Raw genomic sequence first — 25,245 nt, 5'->3', positions numbered from 1 at the left:
GTAAAATGCATGCTCTCCAATGTTCCAAAATTATCTCATGTCACAAATTCACTTTTCTTCTTTGAGTAAAGATCATGATTTTACTTAGGACCTTGAGGAGGATTTCAGATGGTGCAGTAGAATAATAATAATAATAAGAGTTTTAAGGGACACCATGGATCCTGTCAAGAGCTCATCTTAGATAAACATTTAGCACATCATGCTTATGGAAAGCTATCTGTTCAAAACTTCCTTCTGGCTACAGGTGCTTCATATTACACATCTCTGATTTATACTGGTATAGGTCAAGACAAATGATCACTGTGCAACTTCTGGGAATTAGGTTAATTCAGATTATTTTGCTATAGGTTCTTGACTATAGCAGACTTCTGCTTGAGCCCTCAGACAGGTTGCCTTCCAGACAATTGCCTGGATGAGATTTTGGAGGCAGGTGTTAACTGTGGAAACTTACTTAGTATTAAACTCACTTGTCTGTTACCACTGACTTTGGAGACGATACTTTAATTTTTTTTTCTGGTCATTGTCCTCCACAAAAGACCTAATTGAAAATATCTGTCAAATCCTGTCTCTGGTTTCCCTCTTCTTCCCCCGCCCCTCCATTAATTTGACACGTATTGTGTTTGTGTGGGAAGGAAGGAGGCTCTGTACCAGGGTAGCAATATTGCTGGGAAAAGAACATTAAAATGGATAAAGGGATTTCCTAGTGGTATAAATACCTGCACACGACCTCCCTGTGCTCAGGAGCCCTCCTCTGTGTGTATACCTAGGTAAAATCCTGGAATAGAGTTTGAGGTGCCATTAATCCTGCAGGATCTGCTCTGGTAGAACACGGGACCAGCAGCTCTCTTGCCTCTAGGAGGGTATGAGCTGCCAAGCATTTGCTTCCTCAGACACCTTTGTGCCCTTGAGTTCTGACTCTTCTCCCTCTCTGCCTCTGATAATGCATCACAGCGCTGCAGAGTGCCTGCAGGTCTCCAACCATACCACCAATGTTGTGTCTACAGGTACTTTTTGAAAATACTCTTGCTCTCATTGGTAATTTTTGGGTGGTAGATGAGTTCACTGAATTTGGTGTCAGTGTCATGCATGATTGGGACTATGCCAAAGTAGAAGCAATTTCACAAAACTCTCTGTATGAATTAATCAGGAAAAGCACAAATGTTTTAGCTAAATATGTAATTTTCTTTAAGTTTGTTACAAGATTAGACTCAAATATGCTGCCAATTTAGAACAGGTTCAAACACTGTCTTTAGTCTTACTACAATGAATGTAATACAATGACAATTTTCATATAAATTAATTGAAAAAGTTGTTTATTATGTAATCATAGTTAAAAAATTATAAATTATCTTAAATATTAAATACATTTAAAAGACCTCAAGTGTCAATATAGCTTGAGGGAGTTTTAAACAAGGAAAAACCTTGCTTTGCAAGGCATATTGCAAACTGAATCAAGACTAAGGTTTAAGTGTCATGTTCAAAATGCGTAGTAGAAACGTTGTCAATATTTTTGAATCTTGTATGTTTGTGTATTTAGTGGAATTAGATGCATTTAAATATTAAGACTATTTAATCACTAAATCTGAGCCAAAGAGAGTTTTCTTGCAGTATTAATACTGCAGAGGTGGGATTCTGGAATACAGGAATTGTTAATAGAAACCCTTCAGGGAAAGAAAAAGAAATAGTTGATTTATTTGAAATTGCATTAACATTAGAATTTCATTTGGAGTCTTAACAAGAAAGCCGATTTTTCCTGAAAAGCATTGGTAATAAAGCATTTTAATGAAAAGAAATAGCACGTATGTGATGAAAATGGATTATTATAACAGAAAACAGGATCATCTTATACATTAAGCAAGAGGCTCAAAGTATCCCAATACAGTTGTGGGTTAGCAATAGTGGCAGGGAATAGGATAATTTAAATTTTGTATGAGGTCAAATTTATGTGTCTGTATCACAGCAGTATTTTCTAGATTCCTCTGACTTGTAATGGAAAGCACACAATGAGGGCTGGCCCAAAGCATCTCCTTGCCTGCCACAGGTTTAGGTTCTGGTATTTTATATCTGCCACCCAAGGACAAATGCCACTGCAGAGTGGAAATTTTGATTGTAGAACCACATCCAGAAGGTCTTGTGAAAGAACAACCCTGGGCAAGCAGAAACAGAGGGTGGTAACTATAATGAGTCAAGATTTACAAATTTCATACATAGATTAAGGAATTGTCATAAAAAGTGTCACTTTGAGCACACATGAGGAGAATTTGTGTACAGTATAATGGTGAAAGAATTTTGAATACAACTTATTTTAAATGTCAAAAGTTTTAAAAATGGATGTAACAATTCTCCATCACAAGAAAAGTGAAAATACTTCCATTCAAATACGATGCCGTGTCATTCAGCTGATGTTCTGCAGTATCCTCAACACTTTAACTGCTATTATTTCATTTAAATAGCATCATCCTCACTATTTAATTTTAAGTCATTATTAGCTAGTTAAAAACTGTATTTTCATGCATAAAAGTTATGGTATGTGGATTAAGAAATAGTGGAAAAATGCAACCAGTAAAGATTCAGATCTTAACAGAAAAGTTTAATTGCTCTACATGCACTGCAGTTATTAGCACAATCTTTATTTTCACTGCATCTCCATTCGTATAAGCATGTTTGTCTTAGTAGATTTTATATCTGTGCAAGTATATTTAAACAGTACAAGAAATCTTTACTGTTATGATTAGTGATTTAAAACCCAAATATTCAAATCCCTAATTAAATAGACTGTTTTGATCAACAGGAATGTGTTCTTTAAAATGTGGTCTTACATATCTGAATGTTCATGAACATTAATTTTTAATATTCTGTTTTATTGCAGTTGTTAGAGTGGGCAGTACATGCATTTTTATTCCTACTTGTACATGAGAAACAGCCATATCTCTATATTGTATTCAGCAAAAAATGGTCTCATTCTTCAGGCACCGGCTATTACTGAGCACGGACCTGCAACACCCGTGTGAAAACACTAGAGATAAATTAACAGTGTGTTTGCTGGTGCTGGTGATGGAAAATACTTATTTAAGCCGGACTTGTTAGAAGAATCCAGAATTTACCATCTTGTTTCTCTGCCACCTCACCAAAGCACTCTGAAATGCTCTTTGTTGCTTGGCACTCAAGAAATTATTATTTTTGGACACACCAATGCAAATGTCCCAGACTGCTGCCTTTGGAAACCCAGGCCTTCACTCACTGCAGAGTTTGCTTGACAGTGAAGGCAATTTCCTGGGAGCCTAGAATTAGTTTTTGTGTGAGATTGAATGAACCAGCATGTGGAAGTTGAGTGAGGAGAGGAACAGCTCTTCCCTTAAGAGTTTCATGTTTCCCCTGCTCAGCAGTTTGTGCAAACGGGGTTATTCCCGTAGATTATACCAAAAGCAGATCATCAAGGGACAGCACGACAATTCCTAGTCCTGCCTCAGAGGATGTCCCCCTATTTCTAGTGGCAGTTCTCCCTGTTAACCTGATGGCCATGACCCTGTGTTAAACGCTCACAGGAGAAGCTACAACTGCACAGAAGGCACTGCCTGCCTCACACTTAAAGGCTGTGTCTAGAATCTTGAATTCTTACGAGTCCCATCTGTTTTCTCTTTGCTCCCAACTCGTGCGTGTTCTTGCGTTGGCTTTGCTGCGGTGACACTGGGACATCCTTGGCCAGGCCTGCACTACTCCGTGCCCTCCTGTCACTATGGGAATCAACCTTCCACCTACGGGGTGATGGCAGGTAAGGGGTCAAACCTCAGCTGGCTGAGCTGTCAGAGTGTGGATCTTAGTCAGTTGTCCTTCAGAGGGACCAATCCAAGACAATCTTTTAAAGAAGACGGGATTTGGATTGAGGCGTTAGAAAAAAGATTGGGAAATTAGTGCCCAGAGCTTCCCAAACCTTTGCATCTCTTGTGGAATCACTCTGTATCTTATGTCTCCCTATAAAGCTGGGAAAGTCTTTTTGCACACCTCTGGCCGCTTCTCCTGGTGATTATCACTTTTTGAGGGACCAGAAGTGACATACCCAACACACCTGGGTATGACCAGTACCTGGGCTCATGAAGCCCTGGCTGAAGCTATAAAATAAAATGATGGCATAATGAAGGGATAGCTGAATTCAGCAGGCAGATCAGCCATGTGATCATGGATTTTTACACTCATGAATGCATCCTGCTCGTTCTTCCCTGTCCCAGGCTCAGTAAGAGTGAGGCATTTATATTCTGTGCAAGCTTAAGCAGCAGTCAATGAGATAATGACATGAACCAAGTTAATGTAACTCCCAGGAAATAACTGGGACTTGGAAACAATTCAAAATCAAACTCAGAATTTTATTTCATTTAAGAATTAAGGAAATATTAGAGTAAATCAGCATAGACTAATAGGGACAGAGTGTAGGCTTCCTTCATGGTGTGCAAATTTCCAAATTCTTGTATTTCATCATGCATTTCTGTGTCCTTTGAAAATATTCCTGGTATTGTCCAAGTCCCTGGGGAAAGTTAATAAGTAATATTTAATTATATTGCTCAGAAATTAGTTTTCTTTATCCAAAATAAATACATTTTCCTTTTTCTCTTTTCTTATTTTCATCTTCTTTTCTTACTTTATTTTCTTAGGCATCAAGCCTGCAACTCCAGAAATGCTCTCAGCAAGTCTCTCCCAGACTCGCATCTTACAGACTTGCAGCATGCCCCACCCCAACGTGGTGAATGGTGTCAGCACCTTGCAAAGCAAGTCTTCCTCTTTTAAAGTATTTTTCATTATTTTTTGAGATTTTTTTTTGTGGTTATCCCATGTGGAGTGTATTAAATAGTTCTATGCAGTTAGAACCTCCAACACTGATGGGAGTAATTGGGGCAATGAAGAAAAACCTAGCTCTAATAAATGGAGGCGGCAGTTGGAGGTTAATGAAACTCTGAGTTTTTCTACACAGTTTTGTGTAGTTTAGAAAATTGGGAAGGATGACCTGAGAACCTGGAATTTACTGGCTGCTCCAGAAACACTGAGGAGTGTTAATATTTCTCCAATAATTCACCCCATGCCTCCCTCAGGTCAGAGACTTTTTAGCTCTATGTACAGTATCTAGAGAAAAATCAGCCTTCACTCTTAACTGAATCTCCTTGTTAAGTCTGACATTTGGGAACAAAAGGTAGTGTAAGATAGTTCTTTTTTATCCTTGAGCAATTTCTTTTTTGAAGGATCATTCTGAATGAGTTCTGGTTTTTTGGTTTTTGTTTTTGGGGTTTTTTTTTTGAGCTGTTACCGATGTACTTTCCTCAAAGAAATTTTATGTTGCAGCTAAAACAAGATAGTATCTTGTCTGAGCATCCAATGGCATCTACATGGAAGTATTCTTTGTACCAGAAAATTGACACTGGCAAATTTTAAGTGACTCAAAATGACATGGATCCATCGATCTTGTTGTGCCACTTCAGTCTAGCTTAGAGCATAGATTTTTATTTGCATAAGTTTAGGCCATTTGCCTCTTATTTAAGTGCTTCACAGCTGGCTAAGTAATAGGATGGCTGTGGCTGGTGAAAGGGGCTGTTGACAGGTTTTCCATGTGCTGGGACAAAAAAGAGAAAACTCATCCCAGGAAATACTAATTGCTGGATTTTCTCGCGTGTATTATATAATTAAAATTTCAGGCAGGGACAACGAGGCAGCAAGGGGAGGTTTTCACTGTGCAGCAGCAGAGAATCATGCAATGAGCCTTCTCTTTGGCCTTGCCCAGGTGGTCTGACCCCCTGCCTGTACAAGTTCCCGGAGCACGCGCTGGGCGCCAGCTCCTGCGCCCTGGGCCATGGCTTCACCCCGCTGCCCCAGCCCCTGCTCACGGACGAGCCCGCTGCCCCCGACTTCAAGCAGGAGTTCCGCAGGAAGAGCAAGCCCGCGGAGGAGCCCGTGGACATGGACTCGCCTGAAATCAGGGAGCTGGAGAAATTTGCCAACGAGTTCAAGCTGCGGAGAATCAAGCTGGGTATGTGCTTCATGTCCACGAACAGGAGGCTGGAAGAGTCCAGTGAAAGCCCAATTATTTCTGAGTGTTTTATGGCCTGGCCTCTGCTGCTGTCTGAGCATAATGCTGCCTTGCCCTGCAAAACTGCCTCCATTCCTAGAAGACTTGCATGGGATTAAGGAATGCCAGCTTTTCGTTTACAGAAAGGGACTTCAAACTTTCCTGCCCTTTAATTATTTGTGTTAAGTAAAGAAATTTTTTTCTGTTCAATAAATTACATTCAATGTCAGGTGGAATATTTTGTACAGCTCCAAATTATCTGCAACTTCAGGCAGATAGCCCTCATAATCATCTCACCTCCCATACCCCTTCTTTTCCCCATAGACTGTTTAATCTGATGGTCTGCTGTCATTTCAGTATACACTGAGTGACATCCATGGGAAATCCTTCACACCAGTAGGAAGCTTCTCTTCCTGGTTTATTTTTTTGTGCCATGACACAGTTGCGAAGCAATTGATAGCTTTGCTGCTGTGAGATAACTGTTGTGGACAAAGGTGGGCTGTCGTTCTTGGCTTTATCACTTATAACACTGCATCAGAATTATAGGGAATCCTTTTATTTTAGAAATCTAAAAAAATTATAAGTTTATATGGGGCACTGCACTATCTCAATAGCTAGAAAGCCAGTATGTTCCATTTGAAGTCTAAACTGAAATAAATTAGGGTTTAAAAAATTATTGTAAACTGGCCAATTTTCCTGTATATCTTGTGTTTGATGTCAGCTACAGTGATGGAAAGGGTTTGCCAGGCCACACATAATTAATCACTTCATCCAGAATTATTGAGGGAACAAAACTTCCTTTGGTGTAAGCAAATCACATGGAGCCTGTAGAATGGGAGAAATGCAATATGCACAGGAAAAATAATCTGAGTTTGAGATTTACAAGACAAAACAGGTTTTGAGTCTGAGAGACACGGTTAATGCAGTCAAAAGAGGAGCTTAAAAGGAGCTTCACGGGACAGGGAGTGCCTAAAGAGATCTTGCCTTGTCCTGGCACCGAAGCAGAAAAGGAGGATGAGGAACCAGTCCCTCAGCCATGGCAGATCCACATTCAGAGAAATTAACAGGGAGCTGTTGAAGCAAAGTCAGAGTCTGCATGGAAACTGCAGCATTTCTCTGATGACTTCAGCTTAGTTGTTGCAACAAGTAACAGGAGACCAGCAGTGCCTCTAGGGATTATTGCTCTTGCACCATCCAGAAAGACATGGTGTGTCTGAATCCTTCTCAAAGGGCTGAGCATCTCAAGGAAAGTAATCCTCCTAGAAAGCCTCAAAGTTGCTTTTTCCTCTTGGTTTCTGGCAGGCTATACACAAACCAACGTTGGGGAAGCGCTGGCTGCTGTGCACGGCTCCGAGTTCAGCCAGACGACGATTTGCCGGTTTGAGAACTTGCAGCTGAGCTTCAAGAACGCGTGCAAACTGAAATCCATCCTGTCCAAGTGGCTGGAGGAAGCAGAACAAGTGGGAGGTAGGGAACTGAAATCCTCTAAACATTGATTTGCACTTCAAGCAGAATGCCATGTAAATATTTTAGGGCTATTATATGTCTTCTGCAGACTAAAGATTTTGTTTTACCAGATTTAAATGCTGAGGTCTGCTTGTGTTAAAGTATAGTTATCTTTTTTTTGGATGAGCATGGAGGGGAAAACTGAAATGCATGGAGTGTACAGAATAGCAGAAATATCTCCTGGGCTGCTGGAAGAAATTTCTTCCAGGCCTATCCCAGAAAACCAGTTCCAGTTCTGTAGAGAGCCAGAGTAGGATGGGCAGGACAGCCCATTTAGCAGTGTACAGAGATTTTTCACTAGCAAAGGCCTTTTGCTTCTAACCATTTCTGCCTATAACCATTTATAATTGGAGGTAAAACAATGACCAGCCATCCTAACAATGGAAAGATCCTGTGTGTCCTCTTATTCAGCAGCACTTTTTCTTGCGCTTTCTTCTTCCTCCAAAGAAAGTGACTATTTTTTTGTTTTCCAGTCCCTTTGGAATGTAACTGCCAGCTTTTGTTGTTTGGCTGCTTCTTCTTTTTTTAATACAGCTTTGTACAATGAAAAAGTTGGAGTGAATGAACGGAAGAGGAAGCGCAGAACCACCATAAGGTAATAAATATTCAGGTTATTGCAGGTTAGAAACAATTTTGGCTAAGATGCTTCTTTTTCTTCTGTCAGAATTGAAGTGCTCTTTTCTATTAATGAATATCTACATCTTGGGTACCTAACAGTTCCAATATTTGGAAATATCCTAATTAAAAAAAACAGCATAACACTCCAGACCCCCAATTAATTCTCAAGTATTATATTTCATACTTTGTTCAAAACCTAAGAAGTTGTTAGTCAAAACTAATGTTTCTATACTTCTGTATGTGAAGAACACCATGCTCTTATTAGCCAGTTTTGTTAAACATTAGTAAATATTGAAAAACTGACCCATAAATGAAAGACCAAGAGATGAAATAACTAGAACTGGAGCAGATACTGTATTTCTGTAGCAAATACCTGCACCTCACTTCCAGAATAATGCATGAAGTGCCCTCTCGTGTCCAAAGAAATTACAGCTACTGCTGAAACTTTTGGATGCCTCCCAGTGGCACACAAGCATGTCACATATGTGGTTTTTAAGAGTATGTAAGAGAAATTAGAAGCAAATTCTATCTGGAAATAAGAAGAAATAACAGTATTAAATTATTCTGTTTAGTGAACCACTCAGTTTTGGTCGCTGCTGACTCTGAGGAACAGATGAGGGCAGATATTTGGAGAATGTGATGGTGGCTAAAACAGCTGGCCATAATCTCTGTGATTTGTAGGAATACTCTAGTGCTGTCTCTATAATTAGTGAGATCCAAAACACAGTTTCCCAAATCTAAGTGATAAATCTCTTCCTTTCTGTAAACCCAAATGTTTTGATACAACCAGGTAACACCACTGATGTGCATTTGCTGGGGCAGAAGGGTGGTCAGGCTTGTTCCAATTCCTGTGATCCCACTCATAACTTGTTAGTAGCTGTGTCTCCTAGATAATACCAAGAAACACAAATATGTTATAATTAACACTGAAATTGCACTGAGCTTGATGCTATTTTTGCCTTTTAATCACCCCATGCCAAAATTCTGTACGATGTCACGCTGCTCTTGTCAGCAGAGAACTACAGAGTATTTTTAGTGCTTTGGGCTCCCTTTACATAGAGAAAGATGAAATAAACCAAGTCACTGCCTTCAGTGTTGTTACTTGATCTTTGTCTTGAACTAGTGGTGAAAGCCTGAATGTACAGAAAAGTTTTTAAAGGTGAAATTTTACCCCTGTATCCAGCATTGCTGCCAAAGAAGCCCTCGAGAGGCATTTTGGAGAACAAAGTAAGCCGTCTTCTCAGGAAATTATGAGGATGGCTGAGGGGCTCAATCTCGAGAAAGAAGTTGTGAGAGTTTGGTTTTGCAACAGAAGACAAAGGGAAAAAAGAGTGAAGACCAGTTTACACCAGAATGCCTTCAGTTCTATTATCAAGGAGCACCATGAATGCCGGTGAAGCTTTTCCACGTACACATGTGCATTTCTGTTTTGCTTTTTGTAAATATTGTAAATACTGTGTTGTTAAAAAGAGAAAAATCACTCGTTCATCCTACATGCTACCAGCAGCTGTAGCATGAGAAGGATTTTGCTGTCATTAATTAAGGCACTGTGATCTTGCCAGGACAGAGGTGTCACACTGCTCCTACTGCGTGCTCTGTCTCAGCCCAACATTTGACTGCCTTGACCCGGTGTCAAGTAGAAGTGGCTTGGATAATGCTTGTTATCAAAGGTAATTCTTGCTAATTTGTTATGCGCCTCAAAGTTTGGTTTGGGTAGGCTTAGCTATACAAACAGGAATACAATTTATCTGACCTTAGGACTTTGTGGCCTGAGGGGAAGAAAAATAGTTACCAGGGGTTTTATTACATTGGTCTTTCTCTGCAATTGTACTTTCTTCTGATTAAAACCATGTGTGGACATCCTTACACCAGAGACGGTGTGTTAAGCTAAAAAGTATACAAAAGAAGAATTTATTGCACTGCACATTCCACATTTACTACACCCCTCTAATTGAAAATAATCCCTTATTTTTCATCCTCCTGCCTAGAGATAATCGAGGGGAAAAAAAACAGTGCCAGAGCTCCACCTATCAGGCAGGCACTGAGAAAACTGAATTAATGACTGTAGTACTCACCAGGGATAGATTATCCAGCCATCTCATCAGCCCTGCTCATTGTTATGGGAATTAGCCCATTACCATGTAAGTATTTTGACTGTTTTCCCAGGACTGAAATTAAGTGAGTACACGCAAGTAGTACTGGCCAGATGCATTTTATTTTTCCATAAAACAAACCTGATGATTTAGAAAATGTCTATATAATAGGCCCACAGAAAGCCAGAGGAGTTTAATGTTCAAGACCACTTAGAAGCAGCATGTACAAGTTAAGTGCTCACTCTCCAGTGTACATTAAATTAACTCTGATACTTATTACAGTGACCGTAAGCATATTCAGCAATGGAAATCAGGCTCCTGGATTTCTAAAATAAATACATTTTTATGGATGAATGCACCACTCTAAGCCCTTAACTGAGAAGAAAACTTCAATTTAATAACTCAAAGGGGAGAAACTGTGGCCATGTACTCCCTTCAGGCTGCTCTCATAGCTAGCATAGCTCACCCACTATAGCAGAGACCAAGGTGCATACTTTTATCCACCACAGGTTATCAGCAGGTCATGAACTTTACAAAAAAAAAACATTCAGCTGAGAGGATTGGCACTCAGCAAAGGTGGTGGCATGCACTGGTGTAACTTTCATGGGATGTGGTCCAATGTTGTGTATGTTGAAATCACTATCTGGTATATAAAAACTTTATTTATATTCTAAATTATTTTCTTAATTATAAAAGGCTTCCTAGAAATGCTATCAGCCTGTACTTCCCAAGCTCCTCATCCAATAAAAAATTCCTATACTTTTGTCACTCCTGACAATGGTTTGTAATTCTGTTTTGGTAACACTTTACTCTTTTTCAGCTGTATGTCATGCTGAAGTGTATTTTAGAATGCTCTAACAGATAGTTCCAGAGCAGCCTCACCGTAACGTGGTGGTCTCTTGCCCCTAAAAAGTCTCACAAGTGAAAGCTAATTGCAGTAACAGAATAAAATGAAATGAAAACATAACAAAATTGTTTTGCAAAGGAATGACAAAAGGCCAACTGGAGGAAGCAGCCACCATTTAAATCCACCTACCTGCTGACACAGAAATACAAAGGAATTAAAATTATTTAAAGAAGTAAAGATGGATGAAATCAATTTCAATGGCTGCAGCTGGAACTTTACTTACAGAAAGTGGCAATTCTTTTTTTTTTTTTTCTCTAGGAACAACTTAATTACTAATTACTCTTGATTGGGTTTGGGGGGAGGGCCCAACCTGTATATAAGGCAGGATTTCCAAGGAGCAGCTCTGTAAACCTGCAGGAGTTTAGCTGGCCATTCAGCCTAGCTGGGCTGTGCCTGTTTTTGAGATATTTGTGGGGTTTTTTCTTGCTTTTTTTCTCATGGTAACTTTAGGCAGGGTGTTAAAACCACACTAGAGGGCAAACCGAGGTGTTATCACAATGTTTAAATCTGAGGTTCAGCTGTCTCTGAAGAAATGTGATGTGCTGTGCCCTCATGTGAGGGACACAACCCACCAAGCACAGGCCAAGCTGCTGAGCAAAGGTGAGTAACTTGAAGTGGCTCTCTGCTAGACTTAAATGTGTGTGCATTGGATGCTTTTATTATAGTGAATATAGAACGCTTTTATTATAGTGTTTAGACAACTAGTCATCTTTTATGATCCAAAATTGTTCTCAAAACTAATATTTAGATTTAGTTTCTCAATGTGATCAGTTGCATCTTAGCAATAGAGTCTGCTCAGTCATGAACTGCACTAAAAAGCTGATGAAGGCAGGCTGTTCACCTTCCTGCCTAATATAAGAGTTAGGAGTAAATACAGGAAGATGGAAAGAAACTTAAACAAAAAAAGTGGTGGTTTTTAACACGCTTGGGAAAAAAAATCATCAGTGGAGGGAAACATGTGGCTGCCAGAAGTTCCTTTGAATGGATGAGTGCTCAGATGAGAAAGCCACTTAGAGCTGGTGTGTGTAGAACTTGCACAGGGCTCTGGATGTACTTTATTTTTGAAACAGAGGTTGAAAGACTGTTAAGGATTGAAGCATCACTGATGCTCATTGTGTTCTCATTGCTCCCCTGGGAATTGCTTCTGGGCACTTGAGGAATAAGACTCTGGGTAGAGCCATTTTTAGGTGCGTGCACAACTATGTCATTGTTCCCAGATGGAGACTGAGAGACAGTTCCTATTTAGGTGCTAGCAAGGATAAAGGAGGGTAAGTATTGAATGGTTTCACTGTTGGTTTTTTTTTTTTAATCACTCAATGTGATTTAAAAGGAATTTGTATCTAATCAGGGGGTGTAATTTTTTTAGCCTGATCCAACATACTGACCATAACTGCAGACACATAACAAGCCTGCAAACCTACAGCATCCCTCACCCTGCTACCCAAAGACTTTTACACAGGTTAGAGCTGCAGGATTGAAAAGGTAACCTGTAACAAACCACGGGATTGATACTGACATCAGCCCTAGTTCAGCAGTCCTAATGGCACCAAAAAAGCAATACCTTTACTTCTGTTCCTCAAGGATCCAGAGGAAAGAACTCATTATGGAATTATGCCCCATTTTGACAGTAATTAAAAGGATAACTGCACACCTCATTCAGCAAGGACACAAGCCTTGGTGTTTAACCAAGCTACAACCATCCACTAACATTTTATCCCTGTGTTCACATTATGATTTCTCTTTCAAGACCACAGACCAGTACTTGGGCATGAGGTTCCAGACATGGAAATGCAAACTTGAAAAAGTCTTTACTGAATATTAAATCAAAGGCCCACGAGCAACTAGTATAAATATGATGGTGCTTTATCAAAGCAAGTCAAAGGAATATTTATCAGAGCTCAGAAAGAAAGCCCAGTAAGAGACAGATGTGTAACATTAACCCTACAGAGGACAAAGTCATTGTGCGATAAAAAGCCTTTTATTAGATTTTTACAAAATAACTTGTAAAAAAAAAATCACCCCATATTGGATATATGCAATATATTAACTTACACATTCCTACCCACTACCTGACAGATTCAGTTTTGCATTATTTCTTTGAAAGAGAAAGAACACCTGCAATTTTAGGCCTAAAAGCTGAGGAAGGCTCTCCTATGAGTTCTCTTTGCTGACTTCAATCCTAAACAGCAGATGGTGCAACAACAGTAGATTCTCTGAGGTGTCCTGCTATGCTTTGCCTAGCAGCAAAGTCTCTTTATGAGGTTTGTCCCCATCCAGTTTTCCTGGTTTTGCTTTTGGGAGGTATTTTGATTTTCTCTTTTTAAAGCCAAGATTGTTGTTTCTGTTCAATGAGCAGCACCACTAAATCAACACTGAGGGGTAAATATCTCCAGCAGAGTCAGGGCTGAGGAATATCACACCATCCAGGAAGTAATAACTGGGAACTGCATTCTCATTTTGTCTATTTCCAGTATCAACAGTTCTTATTCTTTAGCACAATGCACACTCCACATAAAGCTAGAATAGTGTTGATGCAGTTCAGAGATCATAGAAAAACCTTCGCAGAACCAGAAAGTTTTTATTATAGTGTTTAGACAAGTAGTTATAATTTATGATCCAAAATTGTTCTCAAAACTAATATTTAGTTTATCAATGTGATCAGTTGCATCTTAGCAAACAATACAATTACACAGTTATCTTCCATTAAGAAGTACTGTAAAATATATACAAATGTTGCTTCAGGCAAATGTCCTTTTTTCAAGTGCACAAGTTGCATTTCTGTATGAGTGCATCTCTCCACTCCAGCACTGAGACCCATGAAGTGTACAGAGAGGTCTCACCAAAGCATTTTGTAAAACCATCTTAATTATTAAGTTTACTCACCTTTCAAAGACTCCTTCTGAAAGAAAATCAGGTACAAGATTTATATACATAAAGGCACAGCAATTCTGTTGAAATCAGCTATGTTACAGTACAATAGAGTTCAATCAGTGCCTTTCATGCAACAAATTTTACTAACAAATGTAACTCCTCTTCCAGAAAAATTAACTGCACGAGGAGTGTATCCTTCCCTTCTGGTAAGAGGAATAACAAGCTATTATTTCATCAGCTCAAAAGGAATTTTGAAGAAATACATAAAATGCTTATTCTTTCTGTCTAAATTAGCTAGACATTCAAAGCTATTTCTCATGGAAAAAAAAGTTTCCAACTAAGAGCCAAGGTGAAGTTTCATTCGTGCTAAGAGATGACAGACTAAATGTTTCTCTAGTGATAGTTTTGTAAAAATGATGAATATTACATAGGTGCTGTCCTAGGAAGTGGCATGACCAGCCACAGAACAGCCAGTTCTAGAGACAGATCAGGAACACAGATGGAAGAAAACTTTGAATCCAAAGGACTGATCTGGATCGGGTGTAAGTGAATTTATTGTTAGAACTACATCCCTGGTTGGTTCAGTGTCGAAAAGACACCATGCAATGGAAGAAAAAAAAAGTATTTTTCTCTGCAAATTCATCTTCAAGTTGCCATTTCTGAGACTTCGAGGTTTTCCTAGAAATCAGCTGCATTGAAAGAGCATTTGCACTTTGTACACGTGTGTAGAGCTGAGCCCCCAGCAGGCAGACTGAAGTGGACCAGTTAATCCACGCCCAAGGCTTTGAGCTGGCGCTCGATCTCCTCGTCCGATATGGTGGTGGCGCTCGATGCCGATGCAGAGGGCAAACCTCTGGCAGCTGAGGGAGCTTTGGCCATCTGGAAGGAGACACAAGTTTTCTTCAGTCAGAATAATGGAGGTATGATAAGCTGACTTTCAGTATAAACTATTTTTTAAAAATGGAATGCAGGGGGAAAATCCCATGGGCTGTGCAGAAATAGCCATACCTTGCCAGAGATTTCAATCCCGATCTCGTCAAGCACTTGATTAACAATATCTTGGGTTTCCTCCTCTTCATCAGAAGCATCAAAAATATCATCCAGAGTATCATTAACTTAGAAGAAAGAAAAAAAAAATCCAGATTGCATTAAGCATAAAGGTGACTAAGGTGACCTAGTACCATCTTTCTACCCTCCCAGAACACCGTGGTAATGCCATGGTGTAAGATTGCAGCAGAAGGCACCTGGGTGTTTCTTAGCTCTGCCATGCAAAGCCTGTAAGCACAGCCAGGGCAACAACAGGGTAAGGCATGGCTGTTTTTATAGAAATGTTCAGTTCCACCAAAAGAGTTCAGCTGCTGTATCTCCCCCCACATTACATTTTAACATTTCTGCAAAACACCTATAGTTTCATAAAAGCCCCCTTCCTCTCTTCTTCCTCCAAGTACATTGCAAAGTTGTTAACTGCTCAGATAACTTGTGTGCAATTGAGGTATTTCCATCTTGGTTTGAGTCTATGCTACTTAATATGACCAACAAAGGGGCAGGGATTGGGATGGGCAGCAACACCAGGGATTAGCTGACAGTGAACAATACATGCAGGAACAAGGAACTTGCTGCCTCCCCAAAAAGTTGTTTGGCTTAATTTAAGAAAAATGGAGACAGAACCATATCATACCACCATGTGCAGAAAGCTGAGATTATCAGAATCTAAATTAAGGCAAAAGTCTCCCTACCAGTTATGCCATCAAGGCCTTGAATGGGTCTCAAACTCTCTTCCCCCCCAGAACGTTCCTTGTAAAAATATGATCAACGTTTTGCAAAAGATGGGAAGGAATGGATTCTAGATTTAATACCTAGAGCTTCTAAAAAGTCTAAGGCTCAGCATTCCTACTCAAACATACATTATTTTGTTTGCTCTACATTTCTGCTGTCAGTCTCATTAACTATAGAAATAAACTTCAAACATCAGTGTTTTTAGGCTGCTTCTCCTCTGCCAAGAGAAGCCAGTCCCCTGCAGTGCAGAACTTACTCATCTCTTCAGTCATGTCCATCTTCATGTTTTCCTTCTGGAAATTCTGCATAGTTTGTAGTGTCTTTTGTGGATCCATTTTCTTATTAACTGCTTGCATTGTCTATTAATATGGAAAAAGTTCTTAAATCATACAATGAGACATTAGTAAATATCAGTGCATTCATTAAGAAAAATGCTTTAATCCAAATTTCACTTTCCTTGTCCCTTTACATCCCATGAGAACATCAGGTAAGTGACAGATCAATAGTACAGCCTGCACTTAGTAAGAAATATTGCTAGCTAGTGTCCTAACAGACAGACTTTTAAATGTGTGCATCCTTCTTGCACCATGACCCTCCCCCGGCCTTGTATTAGGAAAAATCCAACTGATCTGGATGAAAAGAATGGAGAACATTTCCTAACTTGAAGGATACACACATTAAAGAAGTAAATGGCTGCAGGTTCTTATTCAGAAAGGACCATTTATTTGAACCACCACTGGAGGACAGGCCTTAAATGGTTTCTTGATGTTATAATTTAATGGAAAAGTTGCTTTTCTCTGGAAAGAAAATATCCAAGTGTTGAGGAAGTACTTGTTTAGGGTGCACTTGTGTGATGGGCAGAGATCTTGCTGTGACAGTGAAATAAACTTCACCCATTTTACTGCCTTTGTGGGCATTACTATGGGACACTTCCCTCTTTCCTAAAAAGCAAATGGGATATCAGAATCTAAATATAGACATAAGCAATTCAAATGTAAAATTTAAACATCTTTGAGAAGATAAAAGACTTGGTTAATTAAAAGAGATGGTATCAAGCCACAACAGGCTTCGCAGAAGGGTTTCTGCCTTCATGTCTGAGTTTCTTCCAGGTGATAATGTACTATGATACTAACATTACTTGAATTTCAAAGACTGTGCTCATGGTCACATTATTTGAATTTAAGAAGTTGTTCTGGGCTTGGAAGGTGTTGGTATAAATGGATGTCAAAAGTATCTGCACTGATAGTTTACATATCTTCAGAAAATAAGGGTGAGATGCATGAATAAAATAAAAAGGCAACTTAATTGGACTTTACTATGTTCAAAATTAGCAACATATATGCTAAGAAGCATACTGAAAGTGCTTTGAAAGCTTTGCATTCACATACTTGCCCTCCTTGTTAAGGTAACTGATCCCATATGTTTTTCACTGATGGTTTTATGAGATTAACAATTCTTTAAGCTTCCCATGTTAATAAGGCAAAATATTCACTTTAAAAGTGATCAAAAGAATTTAAGACCTTTTTCTCCAATAATGTTACACAAATTGTACATACAATTACATGCTGCTTAAAACTGTTTTTGGATTTTTTTCCTACTGACCTAATCTTTATAACTACTCCAGTGACACTTTGGTTTTGAGAAATTTAATCCAAGATCTATCATAGATAAAAACAAGTCACCCAGGTAATAATTAAAAAGCAAGACTAACTTGTTCACAAGTACTGTTGTAGGAATACTGAGTAAGGTGTTGAACCTGATCAGTCAGGCAAGTCCAATTTGTAAACTTGCTGCAGAGCCACAACTCTATCACTGGCTGGCTGTAATTTGCCCTCATGCTGTGTCTAAAAGGCACCTGACCACCAAGCCTTTGTGGTAATTCCTTTGTGCACTGAGTTGCATTGCTGTGTTTAACTGGATTTAACTTGGACTGGGATCAAAGCCCAGCTTGGTCTGATGCATACTCATTCTGCTTCCTGCACCTTGAGCTGAACAGTCCTCCTTGTCAAAAGCCAAATCCCTTTTTATCAATTCAGGGAAATAGGGAAAGTTCACACCTAGCTCAGAAAACTGAAATTTTTCACTCTTCTATGAGATGAGATTTGGGAGGAAACTTAACACAACACTCTTTCCTGACAGAGCACAGAGAGAATGACAGCGAACTCCAGATTAGATTTTTTTAGGAATTTTAGATCCAAAGCAGTAACCTACTTTTTTCAAAAGCCATGCAGCTATTGTGGCACACTGCCTTGATTTCTAGACAAATCATGTCCTACTTTTTCCCAGTAAAAACTGATTGTGACAATAAATACAGGCAAGGCACTGTAGCAGCAGGGTTTGGGTTTTTTTTATGTACTAAAAGAGTTCATTCACGGGCATTAGTTTATTTTTATCATGAAAACATTTGACAGATGTCTAGCCCAAGAAAGTATGTAGGTGCTGCATGAATAGATTGACCAAACAAAAGTGTAACAATACAAACCCAAATTATGTTTCCCTACTGCATCCTCATCAGCCCTGTGCAGTGAGTTTTAGCCCTGCAATTACCCCAAAAACCAGAATTTTTGCAATCACATGCTACATTTGAATATAAAAAAGAATATCTTGTAGTGCCTTACTTTTGCTGTGGCTGACATAGCTCCTGCCATCTTCATCTGGGAGTTCATGACCTTGGTTTGAGTGGACATGGAAGTGACTTTGGAGCTCACAGCATAGGTTCGGTTCTTCTGCTTCCGCAGCTGCACCAGCTGCTTTGCCAGCACTTTGCAGGCCTCTTTGTTACCAGTCTTAGCCATTTTCTTGATTTCCAGTTCCTGGGGAAAAAGGTGTGAGATTAATTAATTCCACAGAATTTCTATTCATGCAAAGATTATAATTAAGCCTTACTGCTAATAATTAAATTAAAAATTAACTCTCCTCCTGAATATTTTCAGACATGTGAGTTGTATAAATAGCTCCTTGCTTTTTAACAAGGCTGTTTAGCAGAATCAATGTCATGCTGGTATGATTTGACCACAAGGAAAAACCTCAATGAAACTGAATTACAGTGTGGTAGCACACAGTTCCCACCAAGACTTCAATTTCTGCGTGATGTCACATTCACTTCTGTGTGCACATTCAATTCCATATCTGGATAAGCAGCCACACTTCAAAAAAGCCCCAAAAAGTGAAGGAATTATGATGTCCAGTCAACTACTGGTGCCATGCTTCTAATTAATTTTGATTTCTTGCAATCAAACAACGTCACTCATGTAAGAAATGGACAGTTCTTCTCAATGCTTTTTGGGCCTCAAGAGAACCTCACAGCCTTTTTGGGGAAAAAGTGAATAAAGTTAGATGACCAATAATGATGTTAGTTAGAGGACCAATAAAGTTACATGACCGATAATTATAGGCTGTTATAATTTAGCTGGACTTAAATCATAATAAAAATAGCATAATTTAACATGTGCTTATGCTGTAAGAAAGACACTTCTGTCTTAGAAAACCAAACCCCAATCTGTCAATTCAAAGAGAAATAACAATCTGTCTAGCCCAGAGGTACCAGGAAAAAGCCTGGCACAAATAATCTTGTCAGCTGGGATTCTTCAAAGTGTGCCTTCCGATTTGTGACTTGGTAATGTAAAAATTGCAACTACTTTTTCCTTTACAGCTTTTTTAAGCAGGTCTTGCCTGTTTTCTGTAGATGTCCATTTTGATTTTTACCATTAAGTAAAAGCAGCTTTTAAAGACCAGCTTTCTCCTGGATTTTTAAGGAGAATATTCCCGCTACAGGTATGCAGTTGCTTCACTTTATGTGCACTGGTAATCCAGAAAACTGCACTTTTAAGAAGCTATGAAAAGATAAATTCTAGTCCCCAGGACATGCAGAACAGTTACCTTTAAAGGCAGATGTAAACTGGCCCACTGCACTACCCTGACTACCAGAAAAGTTCATAGTTAAGTTTATTCCAGAGATGGCTCTGGCACAAAATCCCCTCTGCAGATCCATCATTTCTAAAGGGTGTGTCATACACACTATTTTTAATCCAGGAAGGTACAGAGTGGCAACGAAGCAGCATGAGACTGTTCAAACCTTAAAGGCCTGAAATAGAAGTAAAGCTGTCCTCTTTGAAAGTAGCTCACAGAAACCACAAAAATTCCTGTAACATCACCAGAATATTATTTCCTTTTTCTTTTTTTTTTTTCTTTTTTTCTTTTTTTTTTTTAATCTAAAGTATTGGGAAGGTTGGAGGGATTAGTCTATACCCCATATTTTAACACCAAATGTTTGAAAATAGGGATTTTCTCAGTAAGTTGAAAGACCTACAAAGCTTTTATAACCTGATTTTTTCAAAGCAAAATACAAATCACTGCAGATAATCTACCTGCAGGAATCAAACCCTATATACAGATGATTTTATTCTTAATTAGAAAGAATTTGGTTAAATTTGGGGTACGTTATCTGCTTTTGAGAGGTCTGGGGCAAGCTTATTGAAGTCAGTTATGTTCCTCTGGAAAAAAAAAATCAAAATTCATATGGTTATATCAGATTACTGAACTGAAACAGAACTGTCTGCATACATTAAGGTATTTTTATCCATAGAAATAATATAACTGCATAACTTGGTTTTCTCAGAGTAGTACCTTAAAATTAAGGGGAGAAAAAAAAGGTCTTTCTAGAGAAAGCAGATAATGAAATGTTTTGAGATTGAAAAAGTTAAAATTTGCTGCTGGAATGAGAGCAGCAATGGATAATAAATATTAATTTTCAGTGTCAGATCAGGTGAAGAAGGATCAGGGGCTTATCAATCAAAGACATATCTCACTGCTCCTTTCTTCTTCTCAGAAATCTAACATTTCTGAAACCACTTAGCGTGGTAAGTAATCAACACTTCAGTCTGAATAGTCACTAAAATTAAGGTTATTTCCATATTTGGAATATTTCATACTGGAAAAAATGCCTTATTTATGAGCAACCTACTATATTCTAGATGTCCAAGGCTTTCAGAAACAGTTTCTCTGATCTTTTAGTTTATTATTCCCAGCTCTTGGAATTCATGCAACCTGCTGCCATGAGCCACCACCTCAATAGCTGCTGGAACAGGCTGGATTTGCATAGCTTTTCCCACAGTCTGAGCATTCTTCATGCATCAAACCCCACCATCTGGCACATCCATTTCTCCTCTTATAGTGCCACACAGGTGCAGCATTCAGCCACTGAGTACTTGAAAGCTCACACACAGTAAGTTCTGAAATCTTAACTTAGTAAGTTCTGAAATCTTAACTTAGGCAAACAGTCCTACTATTATCAGCCAATTTTAGGGAAGTTCTGTCTGAATGAAAATAATAACTCTAGGGGTACTCATGATATCCTGTGGTTTTTCAAGTGCTCTCTCCCACTGGACAGTCATGGTAACATGTGATAGCACTTCTACTTCTTTTCATTCTTCTACGAAAAGACAAGTGATTTACAAACCTTTTAGAAAAAAAAAAAGCCTTCTGAAGGACAGAGAATGCTGGGAACTGTAAGGAAAACACAATGTTTCAGGATTTTCCTGTGTAAAAGGCTAAGAATCACTTTTAGACAGTAAATGTTTTCCAACACAATTTTAACTGAGAAATGAAAAGGGGAAAACAACTTTTTAGCATTTCATTATTATGCATTGATTTGTATCTTTAAAATTGTGCAAGTTTTTTATCGCTTGTGTGTGTTTTAAAGAGCAAAATAAAGTTCCCTGTCATACTCACCAGTTGTTTTTCCTGTTTTTCAAGTGCTGCTCTATCTCTGCTTATAGCCCTCTGTGTGCCTCTTAACTCTCGATTTTGCTCCTTTATTATATCTGGAAAGAAAACATTGATAGCTGGGCAAAATTTTTCAGTATTCCATAAACATCTGCCAAGCACCCTGCAGACATGCAGCATGTTTGACACCTCCCTTTCTTCAGAGTGAAGTGTCAGTGTTTCAGATACAGAAAATATTAGCAAAATGCAACTTGGTGTATACAAAATCATTATGTCAGCAGTGTGGGCTATATCCTGTTAAAAACAAAAAAAAAAAGCTGTTTTACCTAGGATGTTACTTTGCAACACAATCACAGCAAGAGCCTTAACCCCACAGTAAGACATCTGTACACACATTTCCTGCAAGTCCAGCACAAACTCAGCAATATCTAGGTCACTGCCATCCCACTGCTTTTCCTCCAGACAGGCCTAACTGCAACAGGTAGGGCAGCTGAAGGAGAACTGAAATTCAGCATGAATTATGAGATCTCAGAACAGGTGAGGAGTTCCCAGCTCCGTAAAACAGTGACAATAATCCCAGGTGCAAGTCTTGGATCCTGCTCTTCTCTGTCCTTACTCTGCTCTGGGGGAGCTTCCTCGCCTCCACATCTGCATAGCCCCTGTTCAAATGAGTCTAGAAAGCAACAGTGTTGGAAACTTTTCAATTAGAAAATACTTAAGACTAGTAAGGCAGGAAAGTGGAGGCCTTTACAACAAATTTCAGTTTACTGACACAGTGAGCAAAGCTTGAACACTGCCTGTCAGGTGAAACCTATAGGAGTTTTGTGCACTGTGCTATTAAAAATTATATACTGATAACATCCTATTATTAAAGCAGGTATTATTTACAGTCTAGGCATCAATCATGCTAGCTGCAACTAACTTCTGATAGCATTCACAGCACGTGCTTGGGTGTGATTCAGCTGGGCAAGGGCAGAGCAGGGTGTCTGCATGTGACTCAGCATCCTCTGACCTCTGCAGAGGGAAGCAGTTCTTATGGAGGAGGATTCAGCTACTCCCACTCTGGGTGGGAGTTTGAAAGGAGCAGATTGTCACATAAACTTTGTTTAGAGCTCATGAAGGATAAATTCTAGAATCACAGGCCACCCTTTCCATTTTTTAAGGTTTGAGGCAATTTTTCTACAAACAGCTAGAAGCATTCTCGTTCTTCTTTCCTAAAGCCAGACATACTGTAAAACATCCATTGCTGGAATTATTTCAATGTTAATCAGAATTAACATTGAAATAATCAATGTTATTTGAATCAGAATCAGAACAAAATCCCAAACCTTTAATGGCATTTTAAAGACAGAATACACATTTCCTCTTCCAGTCTTGCTGGAGATTGCCCAGTTCTTGGGCAAATAAATACACATTAAAAAAACAAGTGTGAAAATGACACCTGTTTTTACAATGCTACTACTGCTGTGAGTACTACAGAAAAAGCATCCTTGGTAGATGCAGACTTTTCAGTGGACAATAATTAAGAACTGAAAGACGGCATGGAATATATCTGCATTCTTCACACTGGCAAAACAGCAGAGAAAATAATTCTGAAAATGCTACAGGCAAGTAGTTTTGAAGGTAGATAAATGTATATTACTTGCACAGCTGCACTTGGTGAAATTGAAAGAAAAAAGCTTAGAAAAGCCAGTCTTGTATGTAGCTATTAACTACACTACTTAAAAAAAAAATCCTTATAGTGAGCTTGAGAGGTAGGAACTTTAAGGTGACAGCAAACAAGAACAGTACTTAGGAGACAATAAGGGCAAGCACGATGCTTATTTCTGTAGTTTCTGATCCCCCCAGTGGCTGAAACTGAGGACAGCAAAAAAACTGAAAACAACTATCTGCAGTTATGGACTGTTTAATTTGTTTTTAGAAGTGAAGGCCAAGATGAGAACCCGGTTCTTGTTTGTTTTTGATAACCGAGGAAAATTCCCAGCTACTAGAGCAGACAGAATACGACAGGTTATTCTGAGATAAGTCTTATGCCATTAGCCACTCCTGTGTGTCACACTGTCGTCACACACACCAGGGCAAGGAGGAAGCATTCCTTAAAACAGGCTGGACAAGACACATCCAGCAGGGCTTGACCCGGCTCCTGCAATCCTTCCTTGGTCATGGCAGCTTAACGCCAGCTCTCCTTCTCAGGAGCCGCATCTAAAATGGGAAGGGCCAGGTGGGACCGGTGGGTGCTCCCTGCGGTGACACACAATTGGTTGATGTGCAGCGTCATTTTTTGCGAGCCCTTTTCAAAGGCCGACCCAGCAGCTCTGACACGGGCACAAACACACCAGAGAGCCGAACCCGGGGCTCGCCAGCCCTGGGCCACGACACTGCGGAGAGCTCAGCATCGCCCAGCGGCCTGCAAGGCTTCCAAGGCTCTCTTTGGGGTTGTTATTCCTGCTGAAGTTTAAGCGCTTTGGTACCAGAGTGGCTACAAAGAACCAACACCAAGTTGTTTGCACAGCGGCGCGGAGCCAGGGCCGGGAGTGGCGGCGGCCCCGCTGCCGGGACGTGGCTCCCTCACAGCGGCACCGCTCGCGTCCCGGCTCCCCCTGGGCCCAGCAACTCCTGCCGGGCCTGTTTTGTGTCCCTCGCTGCCACCGAGTGATGCTGCTCCTCCTCCTCCCTCACCCACGGCCCGGCATGGCCGGGCCCGGCTCCCAGCCCTCCCGGAGCGCCGGGAATCCCCCGCCCCGCGGTGCCAGGGCCGGCCCGGCCCGGGGGCTCTCCCGGAGCGCCGCCGGTGAGTCACGGCGGGCGGGCCGGGGCCTCCTGCCCCGCTCCTGCCCCGCTCCCTACGAGCTCCCGCTCCGCCGGGACGCGGGGCCCGAGGCCGCGACCCCCGCCGGGCTCCCGCTGCCCCGGAGCCCCGGCCGGGACCAGCCCCGCGCCCGGGGCCGTGCTGGGGGCGGCCGCTGCCGGGGCGCGGCGGGGCCTTCCCCGGGCGCCCACTCACCGTCCACGGTCTTCTTCTTGAAGAGCGAGGCCATGGCGGCAGCCGGACCCCCGCAGCCGCCTCGGCGGGCTGCTGTCGCCTCCCGCTCCGGTGACCAGGAAGCGGCCGGGCCGCGATCGCCCGCCCGGCTCCGCCTCCCGGCGCTGAGGGGCGGGCCGGGGCCGGGCCGGGGCTCCGCGCTGCGCCCGCCCACCCGGCGGGGCTCGGCCGGGGCTGGCATGGCCAGAGCAAGTAGCTCGGCTTCTCTACCTCGCTGTGAGGTTTTTCTGTCTGTCCGCCCTCGTTTGGCCTCCCCGAGCTGCGGGAGAGGCGCTCCCCGGCAATCCCAAGGGCGAGCCGGGCCGGGCGGGGATGTCCCGGCTCGCCGCTCCCTGCCCCGCCTGGTGCCTTGGGTTCTCTTCTTGTACGCGTAGTTATTAAAGATTAAACTGAAAACATACCAAAAGTTAATTCGGCAGCGTGGTGCTCGCCGCTTTGTTTTGTGACAGCAGCGGTCTCGTTGGAAACAGCAAGTTTTCAGTGTTTTCATGTGCCCCTTTAGTTATTTTTCACTGGCTGAAATCTAGATCATGTGTACGCAGATACTATGGGAATTCAGCAGGCTTCTATAAGGAATCCTGGTGCGTGGGCATATGGAGGGATTTGGGCACAGTTAAACAATTAAGCACCCAATTAAACACACAATTAAGCAGTGGGG

The 25,245-nt window shown here is 40.8% G+C and overlaps 2 protein-coding genes across 5 annotated transcripts in view; one reads left to right on the top strand and one right to left on the bottom strand.

Moving 5' to 3' along the window:
- The window catches only part of POU1F1 (POU class 1 homeobox 1), a 179,578-nt gene extending 168,201 nt beyond the window's left edge, over positions 1 to 11,377 (top strand). For 2 of the 4 annotated variants that reach the window (XM_064410963.1, XM_064410964.1), the window contains exons 4-9: positions 3,707 to 3,772; positions 4,647 to 4,760; positions 5,765 to 6,010; positions 7,352 to 7,516; positions 8,090 to 8,150; positions 9,357 to 11,377. In XM_064410963.1, coding sequence (XP_064267033.1) covers positions 3,707 to 3,772; positions 4,647 to 4,760; positions 5,765 to 6,010; positions 7,352 to 7,516; positions 8,090 to 8,150; positions 9,357 to 9,570 — 866 coding nt within the window. In that variant the 3' untranslated portion in view covers positions 9,571 to 11,377. Of the gene's footprint in view, positions 1 to 862; positions 1,005 to 3,622; positions 3,773 to 4,646; positions 4,761 to 5,764; positions 6,011 to 7,351; positions 7,517 to 8,089; positions 8,151 to 9,356 lie in introns of those variants that run through there. The other 2 variants (XM_064410961.1, XM_064410960.1) reach the window with 2 other exon arrangements.
- A 2,354-nt stretch (positions 11,378 to 13,731) lies between these two features.
- Positions 13,732 to 24,706, bottom strand: CHMP2B (charged multivesicular body protein 2B). The gene is made up of 6 exons (XM_064410956.1): positions 24,549 to 24,706; positions 21,551 to 21,642; positions 18,439 to 18,633; positions 16,077 to 16,179; positions 15,053 to 15,159; positions 13,732 to 14,923 (listed from the first exon to the last, which is right to left on the bottom strand). Exons 1-6 carry the CDS (start codon positions 24,580 to 24,582, stop codon positions 14,810 to 14,812), a joined length of 645 nt encoding a protein of 214 aa, XP_064267026.1. The 5' UTR covers positions 24,583 to 24,706; the 3' UTR covers positions 13,732 to 14,809.
- Positions 24,707 to 25,245: the final 539 nt, after the last annotated feature.

This window comes from Passer domesticus, chromosome 2, assembly GCF_036417665.1.
Source record: "Passer domesticus isolate bPasDom1 chromosome 2, bPasDom1.hap1, whole genome shotgun sequence".
Classification (NCBI taxonomy): Eukaryota; Metazoa; Chordata; class Aves; order Passeriformes; family Passeridae; genus Passer; species Passer domesticus.
The sequence above is the reverse complement of the archived record's forward strand: the minus strand, read 5'-3'. Positions and strand labels throughout refer to the sequence as shown.

What these genes read in the sequence shown, in the direction of transcription:
- CHMP2B (XM_064410956.1), bottom strand. Translation starts at nt 24,582, where the DNA reads ATGGCCTCGCTCTTCAAGAAGAAGACCGTGGACG. An exon ending in AAAAACAGGAAAAACAACTG is followed by an intron (nt 18,634 to 21,550) that starts GTGAGTATGACA and finishes CTTTTTCCCCAG; the next exon opens with GAACTGGAAATCAAGAAAAT. An exon ending in GGATTGAAATCTCTGGCAAG is followed by an intron (nt 14,924 to 15,052) that starts GTATGGCTATTT and finishes GTCTCCTTCCAG; the next exon opens with ATGGCCAAAGCTCCCTCAGC.